General features: G+C 40.4%; 1 protein-coding gene across 5 annotated transcripts in view; it reads left to right on the top strand.

The window, feature by feature from the left end:
• Positions 1–20,755, top strand: part of rps6kal (ribosomal protein S6 kinase a, like) — a 131,175-nt gene that overhangs the window by 80,837 nt on the left and 29,583 nt on the right. For all 5 annotated transcript variants that reach the window (XM_060832175.1, XM_060832176.1, XM_060832178.1 and 2 more), the window contains exons 8-14: positions 3,247–3,389; positions 4,510–4,580; positions 6,380–6,468; positions 13,791–13,855; positions 14,291–14,393; positions 20,315–20,439; positions 20,618–20,740. In XM_060832175.1, coding sequence (XP_060688158.1) covers positions 3,247–3,389; positions 4,510–4,580; positions 6,380–6,468; positions 13,791–13,855; positions 14,291–14,393; positions 20,315–20,439; positions 20,618–20,740 — 719 coding nt within the window. The remainder of the gene's footprint in view (positions 1–3,246; positions 3,390–4,509; positions 4,581–6,379; positions 6,469–13,790; positions 13,856–14,290; positions 14,394–20,314; positions 20,440–20,617; positions 20,741–20,755) is intronic.

Below are 20,755 nucleotides of genomic sequence, written 5' to 3' on the forward strand. Positions count from 1 at the left end.
AACTGATTATTTATTCATTAGTTTTTGGTCAGTTGGGATGTCTGATGTGCACAAATGTTTATTATGTGTAAAACTTAAAATTATCCTCACGAGATTCAGTCCAGGACTTAGTATTAATAATACTAAGTTGTGAGCAGTTTACTTTACAATGAAACTTAATCCTGGATTAGAATCAGTGGTAGAGAAACTTTTGAAAGAAATGGTGAAGCAGAAAAATTGCCTCCATTTAGAGAGGCATGGATTGTTCTGGAATAGTCAGCATGGCTTTGTCAAAGGGAGGTTTTGCCTAACACATCGAGTGGAATTTTTTGAGGAGGTGACCATATGTTTGGATGAAAGTACAGTGAGCATAGAACAGGCCCTTCGGCCCACATATCATGATGGCATTCTAAACTAATCCCATCTGCCTGCACATGGCCTGAGTCTAGCTACTCCCCTCTGGCTCATGGGTATGCCTAAATGCCTCTTAAACACTGCTTTCATATCTGCTTCTACCCCCTGGCAGCATGTTCCAAGCACTCACTGCCTTTCGTGTAAAAGGAAAACTTTCTTTCCACATCTTTAACTGTTTCCCCTCTCAACTTAAATCCTATGCCCTTTTGTATTTGACATTTCCAACCTGGGAAAAATACTCTGACTATCCACCCTAGTCATGCCTTTCATAATCTTATATACTTCTATCAGGTCGCCAACGTTCCCCCCCCCCTCCCGTCCCCAGCTTCCAATGCTCAAATGAAAACAATCCAAATTTGTCCAATCTATCCGTATAGCTAATACACTCCAATCCAGGCAACATCCTGCTAAATGTCTTTAGCCCCTCTACATGGCATCCACATCCTTCCTATTGTGTGGCGACCGGAACGGCACACAGTACTCCAAATGTGGCCTAACTAAAATCTAATACAACTGCAGCATGACTTGCCAACTTTTATACTCAATACCATGACCAATGAAGACAAACGCACCATACACCTTCTTTGCCATCTTATTCACTTGTGTTGCCACTTTCAGGGAGTTATGGAGTTGCACCTCAAGATCCTACTGTTTATCAATGCTTTAAAAAGTCCTGCCATTTACTGTATACATTCCTCTTGTATTTGACTTCATGGATGCGACCTAAGTACAGCTTGGAAGGGTACCTTGAAATTTCGGGCTGTTGAACTAATTTATATGGATTTCAGCAAGACATTTTGACAAGGCCCCACATGACAAACTGATAAACAGGTCAAATCTCATTGAATCCAGAGTAACTTGGATAAATGACAGGAGGTAGAGGGTGGCAGTATTTTGTGTGACTGGAGCCCTTGACCATGACATGATCTCCCAGACCATCCACAATCTCATTACCTTAGGGGATCTCTAATCCACAGCCTCCAACCTCATATCCTAAAACCTCCCCATTGCCAGTTTCTACCTATTATCCAAAATTCACAAGGATCGGTGCTGGGTCCCTTAGTATTTATGATATTCAAAAATGATATAGATGAGAATGTGGGGATGATAAGTAAGTTTGCGATGATAGAGTTTGGCAGGGTAGTTGACAGTGAGGAGAGAAGTGTGAGGTTATTAGAGGGTATAAATGGATTGGTCAGATGGGCAGATCAGTAGCAAATGGGAACTATCTCTCATAAATGTGAGGTGATGCACTTTGGAAGAAGTTAAGAGAGTACTCAGTGAATGGTAAGCCACTAGGAAGCTTAAACAAACAGGGGGATCTTGGAGTATTTGTCCACAGATCCCTGAAGTTAGCAGGACAGGTTAATAGGGTAGTTAAGAAGGCAAATGTGATGCTTAGCCTTCACCTATCGTGGTATATGTTAGAAGAGCAGGGAGGTTATGTTGGAGCTGTACAGAAGTTTGGTTAGGCTACAGCTGGAGTACCATGTGCAGTTCTGGCCACCACACTGTAGAAAGAAAGTGATTGTGCTGGAAGAGGTGCAAAGGAGATTCGCCAGGATGTTGCTTGGGATGGAGCATTTCAACAATAAAGAAAGGCTTGGTAAACTGGGGTTGATTTCTTTGGAGCAGTGAAAGTTGAGGAGGGACCTGATAGAGGTTTATAAGATTGAGGGGCATAAATAAGGTTATTAAAGAGGGAATGTAATTTTAATGTGAAAGGCACAAAGTTTTGAGGAAATTTGAGGAAAAACATTTCAACATAGAGGGTAGTGGAGGCCTGAAATACACTGCCTGGGAGGGCAGTTGAGGTGGGAAATCTCAACATGTTAAAAAAGTTCTTGAATGAGCACTTGAAGTGATATAATATTTAAGGCTATGGGCCTAGTGCTGGGACATAAGGTTAATGTAAGTAGAAGTATATTCTTTGCAATCAGGACTTGCTGGACTGAAGGCCTCTTCTGTATTTCTGAATGATTTGTTGATAATTTGTTCCCTTTTAATTTGTTCATGAAATGTGAGCATTACTGGCTCATCCATTACCTATTGCCTATCCTAAATTGCTTCTGAATAGGTGGTGATGAAGTGCCTTTTTGTACTGCTGCAGTCCATGCAGTGTAGAGATTCACCAACAATGCTGTTCAGGATGGGAAATCCAGGATTATGATCCAGCAATAATGAAGGATTGGTGTTATACTTCTAAGTTAGGTTCGTGTGTAACCTGGATTGGAGACCGGCCAATGGTGATGTTCAATGTGTCTGCTGCTCTTATCGTTATAGGTCTCTTCCGTAAAAATGCTCTTTAAATTTATCATGAAGGTGGTTGCTGTAATTCATTAAATTCCTCCATTTTGCCGTATTAAACCTTTTTGTACAATTCAGTAGTCTAGTTCAGATAATCTCATGGGAAATAATATCAAAGAATTTCTTTTCACAATTGAATGGGAATTCCAGCTATCAGGCCTTGAATATTAGAATCCACTAGTCACTAACTAGAGTCAAATCTAGTATGTTGTTTTGTTGGTAGGATATATTCAAATATCAGCTCTGAATAGCTAATGATCTGACCATTAGGTATTCATATTTATTCATTTTAGCAAATTTCACAAGGTGAAACTTGTGTGTTTTTCCAAACGTTTAACTTTTCTGTACATTACTTTTGATACAGGTCAAGAAAATATATAAAATGCTTCCTATCATTCCTTCCCCTCCCTACTGTTCCTGCAACAAGCTTGTCAAATTATATGCGCATATGCATGGCTGTTTTAGTAATGTATGTTTAATCATTTGTGCTTTAAAAAGATTGCTTATTTACAGTGTTCACATTTTTGACATGACTCTTATTTATAGATTTTGGGCTAAGTAAAGAGTCAGTTGACCAAGAAAAGAAGGCATACTCATTCTGTGGTACTGTGGAGTACATGGCACCAGAAGTAGTAAACAGGCGAGGCCACACACAGAGTGCAGATTGGTGGTCTTTTGGTGTGCTTATGGTATGTGTGAGATTTTGCTTGCCTAGCTTTGATTTGTTTTTTTGTTTCATATTTTGCTTCATGTAAGTGACTGGATCCTAGTGTAGATTTTTCAGTTTGGCTCCATTGTGCACTTTTACCCAGATTTTGTGGGGTAGACTTGTACTACATAGGGAATTAAATGCTCTAGGCTTAATAACCATGGAGAGCTTGGCCATATGAGGACGTTGAAGTTGCTGTCAGCATGTAACTCAGAAGTTGTTTGTCAACATCACTCTTGTTCATGTGAGGATTTAAGTTTGTTCTTTCATGGAAATTTCAGTTGGTGGCTTGAATTTCTGAGAACCATATTTGCTCTATGCTCAGGGTTCCAGTGTGGAATTCCTGACAATTTAGAGTTCGCAACCAGAGTTCACAGATTCATAATCCTGAGTTCCCCAAGGTGCTAACTCCCTTTATATTCCAGCTTTAGCTTTGTGGCCAAGCAGAAATTATTTCATAGCAGCTTTGAATTTGGAGTGCCAAGTCACTCACCACACCTTAAAGGAATGCAATTATTTTCTATTTTTATTAAGACGGAACTGACTTATTAGTCATAGAATCATTGCAGTGTGGAAACAGATCCTTTAGCCCAACAAGTCCGCACTGACTCTCTGAAGAGTAACTCACCCAGATCCATTCCCCTACCCAATTACTCTGCATTTACCCCTGACTAATGCACCTAACCTACACATCCCTGAACACTGTTGGCAATTTAGCATGGCCAATTCACCTAACCTACTCATCTTTGGATTGTGGGAGGAAACTGGAGCACCAGGAGGAAACTCACGCAGACACGGAGAGAATATGCAAACTACACACAGACACTCGCCGAGTCTAGAATTGAACCCAGCTCTGCATCTTGTTTTTATACTGAATCAATGATTAATAAATATTACTGGTTTCCATCTTTTCAGATTTGTTTTGTCTTTAAATATCAATCTTAATTTTTATTTAAAGTCGTATATGATGCTGATACCCAGCTAACATTTGTTATTTGAATGCTGTGCACTAGCTATCATACTGTTACTGATTTTTAGAGGAAGCTATGTACTTAATAATATTTGCTTTACTGATATCTTCAATTCTCATTCAATTTTAGTTTGAAATGCTTACTGGTACATTGCCATTTCAAGGCAAAGACCGGAATGAAACCATGAACATGATACTGAAGTAAGTTTGTTCAATATACTGCCCTGCAATTCATAATCACGTGTCAGCTTGCAGGGAGTTTCACACTTGTTAACTTGTTGATCACTTTATTAAAGCTCCTGTTGTGACCTTTCTTGAGGTTACAGGAAAATATTAGACTTTGGATAAACTTCTATAAATGTTTAGTTCAAGTATGAGTGTTATAGATATGTTACTTCCTTCAATTCATCACAATTAGGGAAGATTTAAATAGGGTGTATAGTTTTCAATTTCCATTTCTATTTTTGGCAATTGTATATTCTGTTTTGCTGATTACTGCTGTTTACTCCTTCTTTGTTTTTAAAATAAAGACTTCCAGTTAAAATGATGAAAAATATAGGTCTTGGGTTTATTTTTTAATGTGGCAGGTTTGGGAGTGGTCTGTTATTTTCTGCAGTCAGAATGAAATCGATCTAAATGCAATTAACAGAAATGTGCAGGATAAAATGCAAGGCCATGCAGCACTTTCAATGAGCGAGCCTTCAAGTAACAGTTTGGCCTCAATTCACTAGTTTGGTTTGACTCTTTGGATGTGTTTTATGCAGTTTATATGGTATTAGTGCTAATACGAAAACAAAACACATTACATTAGTTTTGAAAGCTGATAAGTTCTACATTATGACTTTACAATTGGTGCTCTGTGATCCCATGTGCCCTCAAGAATTGCTTGACATATGCACTTCAATCTGTCAGGAGTAGATGAAGGTGTCTAATTTAAATGGAGAATAATGGATTCGAGAGTGATTACAACGTGCATGTTTAATTGAGGATTACAGCTCATGTCATAAACAAACTTAAATTGCAGCAAATTGCATATTTCATCTGAAAACGCAAAATGAGATTGCAATGTCAAAATCAATCACTGCTGCCTGCTGTTTACAGTGTAAACTGATTTAATTTTGTCATTTTTTTCGTGCTGGTAACAAGTGTCCGATTGGATCTGTGTAATTCCACACTGTTAATGCATGATGGTGTTGAATGAGAGACTGAATATTAGAATATCGTCACTTCAAACTTATTTAGAAATGGTTCTGATCAGTTTTATTTCTGGTGCATTTTAAATATGTATTTCATAGTCAACTGAAATTATTCTCACGATTTTCCACTTTGGGAAATGGGTCTGTAACCACGTAGTTTGCATCTTAAAATGTAAAACATCCCTAAAATATTTCAAAGGAATGGTATTCCTTAATCCTGAAGAACAAAATCTTGTGTTCATTCAGCCATTTTCAGAATGGCAACTTTGGTCTAAGCTGACAGAATTTACCATCAAAGTACTTACAGTAATCAGAATTCCTGTGTCACACTGTGGCAAGTTCATGCCATTGATATTCTGCATCTGAATCAAATTACTTATGAGGATATTATAGGACATTCCTGTCTATCATTCTTTAAATGGGAATTATCAAGAATGTAAAAATGCAACTGAAATACTGTATGCTCAGTGAAGACCATAAAATGACTGCTATGTGTTAGTATGCAGTGTTGTATCATTTAAGTAAAATAATGAATTGATTTGGAACAAAAAGAAAAATTGCTGAAGAAACTCCGCAAGTCTGGCAGCAGTTGCGGAGAGAAAGAGGAGTTAACATTTGGGGTGCAGTTATTCTTCTTCAGAACAGTTCTGAATGAATGTCACTGGACCTGAAATGTTAACTGTTTTCTCTGTGCCAAACTGCCAGACCTGCTTGAGTTTCTCCAGAAATCTCTGTTTATGTTTCAGATTTCCAACATCTGCAACTCTTTATTTTATTTTAATGAATTGATTTGCTTTTTCCAAGGGCTAAATTAGGAATGCCTCAGTTTCTTAGTCCAGAAGCTCAAGGTCTTCTCAGAATGTTATTCAAACGAAATCCTGGGAACAGACTAGGTACTGATTCGTGTTTTAAAATAATCGTTCATCTCTTTATTGAAGTTATTGTTTCCAATTTGAATGAATGCATATTTGATAGCTAATAAAAGCGTATTGGCATTGAGAATAAAGTAAAATTAGAATTCACTTTTACATATATATTTACAATGTTGGCTAACTGTAACCTGAAAATAGCTTTTTCGATTGCATTTCTTTTGATTTCTTTAAGTATAATGTTTACAATTTCTTGTTCTGTATTGTTAAGGAGGTCATTCATTTTTTTGATGTTTGCTATGTCCCCAGTACAAATGCATTATAAATTTGCTTTGGCACCAAACAGAATCCTTAATCTGTAGGGCAGCCCTAAGCATAACTGTGAATAAATATAGGAGAGGTAACATTGGAAAAGATTATAACAGTTCATTAGGTCAACTATAAGTTGAAGCAACGTCTTTTGATTTCTCATGTCCTCATTCACCCTTTTGTTAAATATCAGATTTTTCTTATGAATTTTTTGAGATTAGCAACTTGAATAGGTAGTTGATAAATTCACACATTCAGCAACTTGTGGAGGGTACTGAAATCTGAACCATATGTTTGCTTTATGGTAGCTTATGCTCTGTCCCTTGTAGATTTGTGTTATAGCCATGTGGAGTTTTGGACTGCAAGGTTGGTCTTAGTTGCGTCTGAAGTTTTGACACTACGGGTGTCGTTTCATTACCAAAATAGTGTCTGTATCATGTACATACACTTTTGGTGTGCCATGCTTGGAGCTCGTTCTTGCTAGTGTTGTTAATGTAGATTTTGTGAATCTGTGCTGGAAATGTGCAGGCAACACTCAAGTGTGTTGTGTTGATCTGATGTCACTTCTGTCATACTTATCATTTTAGGTAATGTCCTCATGATCTTCCTCAGCTGCACATAAATTCAGCACCCTGAAGGTCCCCACCCATCTTAGCCACTCTATCAGTGATGTTTAAAGAGACCATGAACTTGACATTGATACCCACCAAAGAGAGGAACGTGAGGGATGTTGAGGTTTAGGAAAGGTGTACGAATACTTTCATGCAGATCAACATAATGAAAGAGGAAGTGTTGGGTGTTTTGAAATACATTAAAGTTCATAAGTCCCCAGGGCCAGATTGGTATCTATGCCTGCCTCTTCGTAGGATATGTGGAACAGTCCATCTTCCGCAACTACACTGGCACCACCCCCCACATTTTCCTCCGCTACATCGATGACTGTATCGGCGCTGCCTCATGCTCCCACGAGGAGGTTGAACAGTTCTTCCACTTTACCAACACCTTCCACCCCGACCTCAAATTCACCTGGACTGTCTCAGACTCCTCCCTCCCCTTCCTAGACCTTTCCATTTCTATCTCAGGCGACCGAATCAACACAGACATCTACTATAAACCGACTGACTCCCACAGCTACCTAGACTACACCTCCTCCCACCCTGCCCCCTGTAAAAACGCCATCCCATATTCCCAATTCCTTTGTCTCCGCCGCATCTGCTCCCAGGAGGACCAGTTCCAATGCCGTACAGCCCAGATGGCCTCCTTCTTCAAGGACCGCAGATTCCCCCCAGACGTGATCGACAATGCCCTCCACCGCATCTCCTCCACTTCCCGCTCCTCCACCCTTGAGCCCCGCCCCTCCAACCGCCACCAGGACAGAACCCCACTGGTTCTCACCTACCACCCCACCAACCTCCGTATACAGCGTATCATCCGCCGTCATTTCTGCCACCTCCAAACAGACCCCACCACCAGGGATAAATTTCCCTCCCCTCCCCTATCAGCGTTCCGAAAAGACCACTCCCTCTGTGACTCCCTCGTCAGGTCCACACCCCCCACCAACCCAACCTCCACTCCCGGCACCTTCCCCTGCAACCGCAAGAAATGCAAAACTTGCGCCCACACCTCCTCCCTTACTTCTCTCCTAGCCCCAAGGGATCCTTCCATATCCGCCACAAATTCACCTGCACCTCCACACACATCATCTATTGCATCTGCTGCACCCGATGTGGCCTCCTCTATATTGGGGAGACGGGCCGTCTACTTGCGGAACGTTTCAGAGAACACCTCTGGGACACCCGGACCACCTAACCCAACCACCCCGTGGCTCAACACTTCAACTCCCCCTCCCACTCCACCAAGGACATGCAGGTCCTTGGACTCCTCCATCGCCATACCATAACAACACAACGGTTGGAGGAAGAGCGCCTCATCTTCCACCTCGGAACCCTCCAACCACAAGGGATGAACTCCGATTACTCCAGTTTCCTCATTTCCCCTTCCCCCACCTTGTCTCAGTCAAATCCCTCGAACTCAGCACCGCCTTCTTAATCTGCAGTCTTCTTCCTGACCTCTCCGCCCCCACCCCACTCCGGCCTATCACCCTCACCTTGACCTCCTTCCACCTATCACATCTCCATCGCCCCTCCCCCAAGTCCCTCCTCCCTACCTTTTATCTTAGCCTGCTTGGCACACTCTCCTCATTCCCGAAACGTCGAATCTCCTGCTCCTTGGATGTTGCCTGACCTGCTGCGCTTTTCCAGCAACACATTTTCAGCTCTGATCTCCAGCATCTGCAGACCTCACTTTCTCCTCCTAGGAAATAATTGGGGCCTTAACAAATATATTTACATCCTCTTTGGCCTCAGGTGAGGTTCCAGAGGACTGAAGAATGGCCAATATTGTTCCTTTGTTTAAGCTAATCTAGGTATTTATAATCTATTGAGCCTGACATGAGGTTGGGAAGCTGTTGGAGAACATACTGAGAGACAGGATCTGTTCTCATTTGAAAGAAAATGGACTTGTTAGTGATCATCAACATTGGGAAGGTCATGTCTCACCAATTTGATTATGTTTTTTGAGGAGATGACAAGAATAGTTGATGAGAGAAGGTTGTGTATATGGACTTTAGTAAGGCATTTGATAAGGTGTCTCATGACAGGCTAGTACAAAAGGAGTCTCATGGGATCCAGGGTGTCCTAGCTAGATGGATACAGAACCAGCTTGGTCATAGAAAACAGAGAGTAGTGGTGGAAGTGTGCTTTTTGGAGTGGAGATCAGTAACTAGTTCTGCAAGGTGCAGTTTTGGAACCTTTTGTTGTTTATAATATACATATAAATGATCTGGAGGAATGATTAGTAAATTTGCAGATGACCCCAAAATTGACGGAGTTGCAGATAGTGAGGAGGATTGTCAAAAGTTAAAGTGAGACATGGATTGCAGATTTGGGCAGAGAAATGGCAGGTGGGGTTGAATCCAGACAAATACAAGGTGATGTATTTTAGAAGATCAATTTCAGGTATGAATTATATCATAAATGGCAGATGCCTTAGGAGCACTGACATGCAGAGGAATCTGGGCATACAGGTCCATGGATCCCTGAAAGTGGCAACACAAGTGGATAATGTTGTCAAAAGGCATACAGCACGCTTGTCTTCGTTAGCTGGGACATTGAATTTAAAAGTTGGCAAGCTATGTTGCAGCTATTCAAAACTTTAGTCAGGCTAAATTTGGATATTGTGTGCAGGTCTGGTAGCCACACTACGAGAAGGACTTGGATGCTTTGGAGAGGATGAGGGAAGGTTTGCCAGGGTGTTGCCTGGTCTGGAGGATTTTTGGTATGATGAGAGGCTGAATAAACTTGGATTATTTTTGCTGGCAAGACGGAGGCTGAGGGGTGACTTGACAGAATTCTACAAAATTGAGAAGCATAGATAGGGTGGATAGTCAGAGGCTTTTCCCCAAGGTGGGAAGGTCAACTACAAAAGGGCACAGGTTCAAGTTGGGTGGGGGGGGGGGGGGGTGGGGAGAGTGCAGGGAACATTTTTCATAGAGAGTATAGGTGCTTGGCATGCACTACCAGTGGAGGTGGTGGAAGCAGGTACGTTTGCAACATTTAAGGCATGTCTTGATAGACACTCGAATGGGAAGCAAACAGAGGAATAGACACTGTGTAAATGCAATAAGTAGCAGGTCTAAGTAATGATTCAGAATCAGCGCCGGCCTTGGTGAGCCAAAGAGCCTGTACTGGTGCTGTATTGTTTTTTGCAGGTTTGTTCCTGATTTCTGTCTGGTTCAGGTTTGAGTTTACAGAAGTGATGAGTAGTTGAGGAGATAGTTAAAAATGAGGTTTTTGAGGATTGCTGTGGTACTTGACTACAAAGGTGTACCATTTGGTCCAGATCATGTACTTGTAGTTGCAATTCCTCCTGGGTTGTAGCACGAGAGAGAGAGAGAGAGATGAAAAAGAGATGATATGAAGAAGGGTCACTGAACCTGAAATGTTAACTCTGATTTCTCTCCATAGATGTTTCCAGACCTGCTGAGATTTTCCAGCAATTTCTGTTTTTGTTTGAGTGAGATGGCGAGGTGTCTTGAAGAGTCCGCAGAGAGTGAGCTGGAGAAAAAAAATGCTCAAAACAGAAAGCCTTAGGTCTTCCAGGTCTCCGTTCACCTGAATCGGGAGCTTTACTTAAAGAAGGAATTGCTCACAGAACTTTGCCATCTGCTTTAAACAGACCTGCAGCTTCCGGAGTGTGGGGATGGGCCTGCCATCAATGCATTTCTACAATCAGGCTGGGAGAGGCAACATTTTTCAGGTCACTGTCCATTGCTGCATCAGAGTGCACGCCCATCTCATACAAGCACACCCCCATTTGTGGGCGGCACGGTGGCACAGTGGTTAGCACTGCTGCCTCACAGCGCCGGAGACCCGGGTTCAATTCCCGACTCAGGCGACTGACTGTGTGGAGTTTGCACGTTCTCCCCGTGTCTGCGTGGGTTTCCTCCGGGTGCTCCGGTTTCCTCCCACAGTCCAAAGATGTGCAGGTTAGGTGAATTGGCCAGGATAAATTGCCCGTAGTGTTAGGTAAAGGGGTAAATGTAGGGGTATGGGTGGGTTGCGCTTCGGCGGGTCGGTGTGGACTTGTTGAAATGTTGCCATTGTGCCAGCCTCCACCACTACTTCTAGCTCATTCCATAGACGCACCACCCTCTGCGTTGAAAAGTTGCTCTTCATCTCCCTTTTAAATACCCCCACCCCTGCCCTAAACCAATGCCCTCCAGTTCTGAACTCCCCCACCCCAGGGAAAACGCTTTATCTGTTTACCCCATTCATGCTCCTCATGATTTTATAAACATCGGTTAGGTCACTGCTTTGCCTCCGATGCTCCAGGGAAAACAGCCCCAGCATATTCAACCTCTCCCTATAGCTCACACCCTCCAACCCTGGCAACATCATTGTAACTCTTTTCTGATCCCTTTCAATTTTTCACAACATCCTTTCCTATTAGAAAGAGACCAGAATTGCACACAATATTCCAAACGTGGCCTAACCAATGTCCTGTAGAGCCACAAAATGACCTGTCAATTCCTATATTCAATGCTCTGGCCAATAAAGGAAAGCATACTAAACACGTTCTTCACTATCCTATCTACCTGTGACTCCACTTTCAAGGAGCTGTGAACCTGCACTCCAAGGTCTCTTTGTTCAGCAACACTCCCCAGGACCTTACCATTAAGTGTATACGTCCTGCCCTGATTTGGCTTTTCATCATGCAGCTCCTCACGTTTATCTAATATAACCTCCATCTGCCACTCCTCAGGCCATTGGCCCATCTGATCAAGATCCCGTTGTACTCTGAGGTAACCTTCTTTGCTGCAGGAATCATTCTGTCTGAATAAAGAAAAGCCATTGGAGCATATGTGTTACCTACTCAGGAATGCAGGTTTCCTCATGGTATAGATGTGTGGCTTTTTTGGCCCCACATCTTGGTGTTGAGATGTAGCACAACTTCAAAAGTGGGCAGTTGGTGTGTATCCTGGAAAGCTCCATATTCTGGCAGTAGTTGTGGGGCTTTCATTCAGTTTCAGTCTGCTGTTTTCAACCATAGTATCACTATCTGGCTCCAAGGAATTCACTTTACACTTGGCACATGATAGTAGTTTGCAGCACAACTAAGTGTGTACATGCCTAATGTGTACATACAGGTATGTTACTGCAAGAAACATTGATCACTGAGGTGTTGAAGCAGAGAGTCTGCTGCTTAGACTGATCTGGAGGAGCCCTTTAGTACTTGCCAAAGTGATGTCCTGATTCATTGTGATCAACTGCGTGCTCTAAAACCTGGACATTATGAGGACAGTGTGTGCCACATGTGAAATGTAGGCTTGAGGTCTATAGCAATACTAAGTGTATGAGATGAAATTCTGTAAGTGTTCATGTACAATTGAGATTTTTTTGGTGATTGAAGGGGTATGATATGAAGTGAGTGAGGCCTGAGGCTCAAATGTAACAATATGGCTCTTGAAGAGACCCAGATCTTGACCTTCAGAAGATCATTGAACATTGGCTCAGCATCCAGGCCCTCATAGTGAACTGTTGCATTCACATTCATTTGTGTCTCATTCTTTGTGCATGTTTCATGGGTCTCCTGGCTGTCTGGATACAAGACTGCCCCATCTTGTGCACCAGGGACTTGAGTGGTGTGTCAGAAAATCTGGGAGCCTGTGCTCTAAAGAATGCACAAGCTTCACTGTTCTTCTTAAGTCTGACACCATGCAAATACAACCTCCAGTACTTACTGCAGCCATTACCTCCACATTCAGAGACAGGCTACTTTTAAGTATAGGTTATCATTGGGGTGCATGCCACTAATATTAGGTTAGCAGTTTTCACAAAGTTTCTGTACTGCCTGACTGGGTTTGTGTTAATCTGGCATTAGGATTCCTGGTTTTGGACTATTGAGTTTTAAGCCCTTTCTGTTTCTCAGCAGCTACTTTTACCTTTAGCCCTGCATCAAATAGTTAATCAAGTTAAGCTATCAAGTTCTCTTTTGTTTGAGAAAATCTTGAACTTTCAAATAAAACTTGTTCTTTTCCACAGTTTCTAAAATGTATTGGGGAATGATAGAAAAGCTAAATTTGCACTTCTTTAACTTTGCGTAAAATAAAAAACTGTTATCCCTATTGTGAAAGCCAGAATACAATCTTAGTAATCACTAAAGAAACCCAGTGATGTAATAGCATTGTATGTCAAATGAAAAGTGCTGTTTGTAATTGATTTTGCTCTAAAATGCTGACTACACTGGACATAGAAATATATAATTAATTTTCTACGTTCCTGTACATTATGGAGTTTGTTTATATAGAGTGCTAACTGCCGTCCATGTTGCACTGCATTTGCAAAATGTGCAGTGATATAGCAATAGTCAGAAATCTCCATTTGTAAGAACAGTTGATTGTATTGGGCTGGAGATTGGCCTCTGCCTTCATACAACCAAAATTACAAATAAACATTGTATGATCTTAATTCTTGTAGGAGCTGGCCCTGATGGAGTTGAAGAGATCAAAAGGCATCCATTCTTTGCTACCATTGACTGGAATGTAGGTGTTTCCCATTCCAACAAGCAAGATCAAGGTCACAAAGCTGTTAAATGTAATGCTTTTTACTCCTGAGAAACCCAATGTTAAAAACTAAATTTTCATGCTTTTAATTCAATGCTTGCTCAAAATAATTATTCTGCTGCTATTAATAAAACATTTGAATATATTTATTATACACATTCTGGGATTTTGATTTGAAATTGTGTATAAAATTTGTAATGCTTTTGCCAATCAAATTTATGAATTTTTCTCTAAGGTGTTTGACATCCTTTGCACGATAAATTGTTCAGGGGTGTCTCAGTTATGTAAATCAAGAATTTTTATCATGTTAAATCAACAATTGACGTAAGATTTTTGGCTGTTGGAATTGTCCGTATTGAGAGTGCAAATGAAGTGACTGAGACATGTAAAATCTAAATATTCTCCTTTTTGCAGAAACTGGTCAGGAAGGAAATTCAGCCTCCGTTTAAACCTGCTTCTGGGAAGCCAGAAGATACTTTCTGCTTTGACCCAGAATTTACAGCTAAAACACCAAAAGGTACAATTGATTGCTGTTTTATTATCCATTTAAATAGCCTGTCCCGAACAACAAATTTTTATTCATTTGGTTTGTGCTTTGTCAAATATTGAGCGAAGGCATAATTTAACTCTACAAAATTTACAATATACATAAAAGTTATTGGATTGTTCAAGTTACAAAGCTAAGGGATAAATATGATTTAGCTTTTTTATTGCTCCCTTTTTGTTTTCCCTAATATACTTGTATTATGTAATTAGTATTAATATAGTATAAATGATTTCAGTTTCATGAATTTTGAATTAAACATTTATATTTGTACAAATTAAAAGGAAGCATTTTTTATTAGGTGTCTGCGTTGCTGCCTGTTGTATCTGGTAATTGTCGTTGGCATGATGCCATCAGACATCACCTGATTTCTAAAGCATATTCACAGGATGCTAACTGAAGAGGGTAGTTATCTTCAAATTTCAAAGCTGATGAAGTCACTGTCTCAAACTTGCATGAGGTCAATAAATACTTCAAGTTAACTCAATTCATCTTTACGGCTGTGTTAAATTAAATGAGTTCCAGAAGCTTTTTGGAAGAGTGAGCTGCATTATTTCTTAATTCACCAACCGCTTGTCAGAGTCAAAGCTCTATTTTGTTCTTCAAGATGCATTCGCTTCTCAGCTTGATTTTGTACCAAATAGAAGCAGAATAAAGCAAAATATTCCATTTTCCTATTCTCCCCAAGATCTCCTTTAAGATCGTGGAAAGGGTAAACACAGTCCCAGGCTAAATTAAAGGATAAAACATCAGATGTTCTTATCTTTGGATGATTATCTAAGCTGAGTACAAATCTAGGGAGGAGAACACAATTAGAGGAATAGGTTTGTGAAAGAGGGATTCCGGTTTGAGAACAGGAATCAGGATTGCGTTACGAAAGAACTGTACTGTTGAGGCAGTCTCCACCTGAACTGGGCTGGACCAGGGGTCCTGGCAGAAAGGATTAATTGGACAGTCGCAAAGATTTTAGACTGCTAAGTTGGGAGAAGGGCTCTTCTAGAAAATGTATAGTTAATCATTTGGTGACAAACAGTACGAAAACAGAGCAATAGTAAGAAATAGTGTGTGAGGCACTACAAGTAGAAGGAAAACTAAAATGTGTGATGTGATGGAATCAATGGAGAGAAGTAGGAACTGTGTTAATGAAACATTAGAGCTGAAGGGCAAGTCTCGATCTGTGGTCCAAAATAAGTTGGAATATTTTGTTGTGGCAAATTTAATTTGACATATCTATGGCAGATGTTATTGAGACATGCCCGCAGGACAATCAGGACTAGGATCAAAATATATCAGAATATAAGGACAACAGCACATGGAAAGAGATGGGGAGGAGTAGCCTTACGGATGGAATCGCTTTAGTGATGACAGAGGATATAAGAAGAGATAAGCAGGCAGTGGAGACTTGAAGGGCGAATTAAGAAATGGAAATGGATTCAAGACTAGCAGGAGTTCTGTTTATGCCTCGGATAGTTACTGAAAAGTTGTAGCTTGTGTATATTCTAAGTCTTAGCAGAGAAGTGTGGAAACATTTATTTTTGGCGGAAGCAAATAGAAAAGTGATATAAAGGAGACAATTCTAAAATGGGTTCAGGAAGGACTTGGGCACACACATGTGCATAAGTTGTTGAGAATAGTAGCACAGGTGAGAGGCATCTTGGGCTTTAACAATTGGTGTATAAAGTACAAAAACAGGAAAATTATGTTAAACCTGTAGAGAGCTCTGATTTGTTCTCTACTCAAGTCTGGACACCACTTAAGGGTAGATGTGATGGCATTAGAAAGGGTGCAGAAAAGATTCACCAGAGTGGTTGCAAGAATAAGAATCGTCAGTTGCCTGGATAGTTTGCTAAAGTGGGCAGTTCTTTTATTAAGAGGATATTTGAAAGTATTCAAATCCTGGGGGGGGGGTGGGCTGATTAGAGAGGGAAAAATTGTTTCTATTGGCAGGAACTTTGAAAGGAAGAAGGCACATATTTAAGTTAATTGGTTAAAAAAAACGCTATAGAAACATTAAATAAAGCATTTATGGCTTGATGGTAGGAAGCAGATGGTAATAGTGGAAGGATGCTAAACGGACTGGAGGGCTGTGACAGGGGAGTGCCCCAGATCGGTACTAAGCCCATTACTGTTTGTTATCTATATCAATGATTTGGATGAGAATGTACAAGGCATGATGTGTAAGCTTGCTGATGACACTAAAATAGGCGGTATTGTGGACAGTGAGGAAGATTGTCAGAAATTGCAGCAGGGCCTTTGAACAGCTGGGGAAGTGGGTCGAGAAATGGCAAATGGAGTTTAGTTTAGAAAAGTGTAGATCTTGCATTTTGGAAAGTCAAATCAAGGTATGAGTTTCATGGTGAATGGTCAGGCTGTAAGAAGTGGAGTGGAACAGAGGGATTAGATTAGATTAGATTAGACTTACAGTGTGGAAACAGGCCCTTCGGCCCAACAAGTCCACACCGACCCGCCGAAGCGCAACCCACCCATACATTTACCCCTTACCTAACACTACGGGCAATTTAGCTTGTCCAATTCACCTGACCCGCACATCTTTGGACTGTGGGAGGAAACCGGAGCACCCGGAGGAAACCCACGCAGACACGGGGAGAATGTGCAAACTCCACACAGTCAGTCGCCTGAGTCGGGAATTGAACCCGGGTCTACAGGCGCTGTGAGGCAGCAGTGCTAACCACTGTGCCACCGTGCCGCCCAAGTTCAGTTCACAGTTCTCTGAAAGTGGGGTTATAGGTAAACAAAGCAGTGAAGAAGGCTTTTGGCACACTGGTGTTCATCAGTCAGAGCATTGAGTGTAGAAATTGGAAAGTTATGATGCAGTTGTACAGGACATTGGTGAGGCCGCACTTAGAGTATTGTGTTCGGTTCTGGTCACCTTGTTATAGGAAGAATGTTATCAAAGTGGAAAAAGTGCAGAAGAAATTTACAAGGATGTTGCCAGGATTCAGTGGTATGAGTTATAGGAAAAGGTTGGGCAAGCTCTGATGTTTTTCTTTTGAAGCATAGGAAACTGAGGGGAGACCTTTATAGAGGTGTGTAAGATCATGAGAGGCATGGATAGGGTGAATGCATTCAGACCTTTCCCATGGTTTGGGTATCGATATCTAGAGGGCATCAATTTAAGGTTAGGGGAAAAGAAAAAAGGGAACCTGAGGGGCAACTCTTTTACACAGAGGGTGTATGGAATGAGCTGCTAACAGAAGTGATTGAGGCAGGTACATTAACAGCATTTAAAATGCATTTGGACAAATACATGGTAGGAAAAAATTAGAAGGATTTGGGCCAACTGCAGGGAAATGGAGTTAGCGTGGACAGACATTTTGTTCCACATGGACCAGTTTGGGCCAAAAGGCCTTTCTCCTTACTGTAGGACTCTATATAGTTCATGCAGTGGTTAAAATCTGGAATGCACTGTTTGAGAGGCAGCTTCAGTCAAGGCAGTAAAGAGAGAATTGATTATTCGCTGAAAGAAAGGTTGTAACCCAAAACAGAGAGTGCCAGGGGATTGGGAGACAGGATGAAATGCTCCCTTCAGAACCAGCTCAGACACAACAGGCCAACTGATAACCACCTGCACTGTGATTGTTCTCTCATTCGTTGGTTTAATGATACCTCAGTTGTGATAAGCCCTACAAGACTCTGTTTTGGGGTTTGAAAGACTCCCTGTACTCATTAATGATGTAAATGATAAAATAGATAACCACTTATGACAGGATGGACAGAAGTTTAAAATTACGAAGATATATTAATAGATTAAGTGACTCGGCAAACGGATTTCATTCTCAGCAAATGAGGCCATTTATTTCTAACGTAAAATAGATTGAACTAGGTATTTTTTTAAATGGCAGCAAGTTAGAAATAGTGGCGCAGCAAAGATCCAGAAATATTGACACATAAACATTTCTTAAACAGGCGCAGAAAATAATTAGTAAACTTGATGGAATTCTGGCCTTTACATGTAATTCATGAACGCATAACTGGGTCAAACTTATGTTTCACCTTTTTTAAAAAAAACCTTTGGTTTGACCATATCTGGAACATTGTGACCAGTCTGGGCACCACATTTTAGAAAAGATATATTGGCCTTGGAGAAAGTGTCGTGTAAAGTATTTGGACAATTACTGGCCTCCAATGGCTAAGTTACAAGGAAAGTGAAAATGTAAGTAGTAAGGATGGCACACAGGAAAATAGACAGATAAAGTAAATGGGCAAAAACTTTGGAGATGGGACATAATGGAGGAAAATGTAAAGATATGCAGTTTTCAAGGTTCTCTTTCATAAAGGACAAAAAGCCAGCATACAAGTTTATTGTGTAAATGGATTGTCAACCTTTATTTCAAAGGGGATGGAGTATAAAACTAGACTGCACTTGCAATACTGTGAACAACTTTGCTCTTATTTAAGGAAAGATATACTGGCCACTGGATACGGTCCAGAGAAGATTCACTTGGTTGGTTCCCAGTATTTTCTCTTGAAGAGAGGTTGAACAGGTTGGGCTTGTACTCATTGGAGTGCAAAAGAATGAGAGAAGACTTTAATGAAATTTACAAGATTCCTGGGCAGCCATCATGTGTAGATGCGAAAAGGTTGTTTCCCTTCATTGGACAGTCTAAAAGAGAGGGCCTTATCTCAGAATAAGGGGTCACACGTTTAAAATGGTAGATGAAGAGCTTCTTTTGTCAGGTAGTGAATCTGTGGAATTCTTTATCACAAAGGGCATTCGAGGCTGGTTTGTTGAATACATTCAAGGCTGAGATACAGATTTAATTAGTAAGGGAATAAAGTTTTTTAAGGTTATGACAGAAAGTGGAGTTGAGAATGATCAGATCAGCCATGATCTCCTTGAATGTTGGTCTAGACTTACTTGATCGACTGAATTGCCTACTCCTGTTCCTATGTTTTATAGTCCAGTAACAACTATCCAATTGAAGGACAGTAAGGAGTTAATGAGCTACTTTTGTTCTTTCATTGATGAACAGTTTTCTTTAAAATATTTTCAAATTCGTCTCGAAGTCCTGAGTTGAACATGGTATCGGCCTACAGGCAGGTGGTGTGAAAACACATGTTAGACTGTGGGTTTAGTTAGATATTTTAATAGTTGCATACAGAACCAAACCCTCAGAACGAGTTTGGAAATGAATTCTGTCTGCATTCTTGCCTTTTTAGTCATTTTGTATACATCTTTCAATGTGAATATGAAAGAGAGTTTTCCGGATTAAGTTTAGAGCACATGTTGTTTATACGTTACTAAAACAATAGTAAATAACACTGCATAGCTCAATGTTGATCTGTATTTATATTAAATTCTTTAGGTTACTCAATTAACAAAGCTGTTCATCCATTTATAACAAACTGGTTAATGACTATTGTGAAAATAGCTGGCAAAGGAATTTAATCTAAACAGATAAGAGGTTTAGGTGCTAATCTTCTCACATTGCAATGTCAAGGCCCAAATCTTCAATTAGGGATTAATGATAGTGGATCATTGGTCACCTTAGATCTCTGTCTTGGCAGTTTTATTATAATTCCTGACAGCATTATGGTAATACTTCACCGACAACTGGCATTTGTTTCAGAATAGGTGACTTCCAAGTCCTTCCAATCTTGGGTGAAATTGTACCAGGATAGAAATATTTACGTTAAAAAAAAATCAAATATGATTTTTAAAGAAAGTTTATGCATAATTTTCTTTTTCTAAGAATGTTACTTGTTAGCTTGTTCATTTGATAACCAGCGAAATTGCATTATATTCAAGGTTCATATGTGGATGTTTAATCAGATTATCATACGTTGAATTACAATGGTCTGATACTATTATGTAATACAATAGTTTAGCATTCTAATGAAATGATTTGATAATTGAATGCTTTTTCTTTAAGACTCACCTGGGATTCCACCAAGTGCTAATGCGCATCAGCTCTTCAGAGGATTTAGTTTTGTTGCAACAAATGTAGTGGAAGAAGTCCAAAGCACCCCTCTGTCAGTGGTACACCCTGTTATGCAGGTATGATACATATCCAAATGTTAAGCATTTATGATGCTGACATAAAATGTTTATATCGTACATGCTATTATTGGGCAGGCTTCTACGCTTTAAAAAGAAATGCTAATTTATCTATGAAGGAATGCTGGAACTAAAATCAAACTTAGTTACTTAATTTATTTTTGTATGGTCAAAACAGCTTCAAGGGAATAGCATGCAGTTCACTGATGGGTATGAACTCAAAGAGGATATCGGCGTTGGCTCCTACTCAATCTGCAAGCGTTGCATACATAGGGTTACCAATCTGGAGTTTGCTGTCAAGGTAATTGACGAATAG

The sequence above is a fragment of the Hemiscyllium ocellatum genome, chromosome 11 (assembly GCF_020745735.1).
Source record: "Hemiscyllium ocellatum isolate sHemOce1 chromosome 11, sHemOce1.pat.X.cur, whole genome shotgun sequence".
NCBI lineage: Eukaryota > Metazoa > Chordata > Chondrichthyes > Orectolobiformes > Hemiscylliidae > Hemiscyllium > Hemiscyllium ocellatum.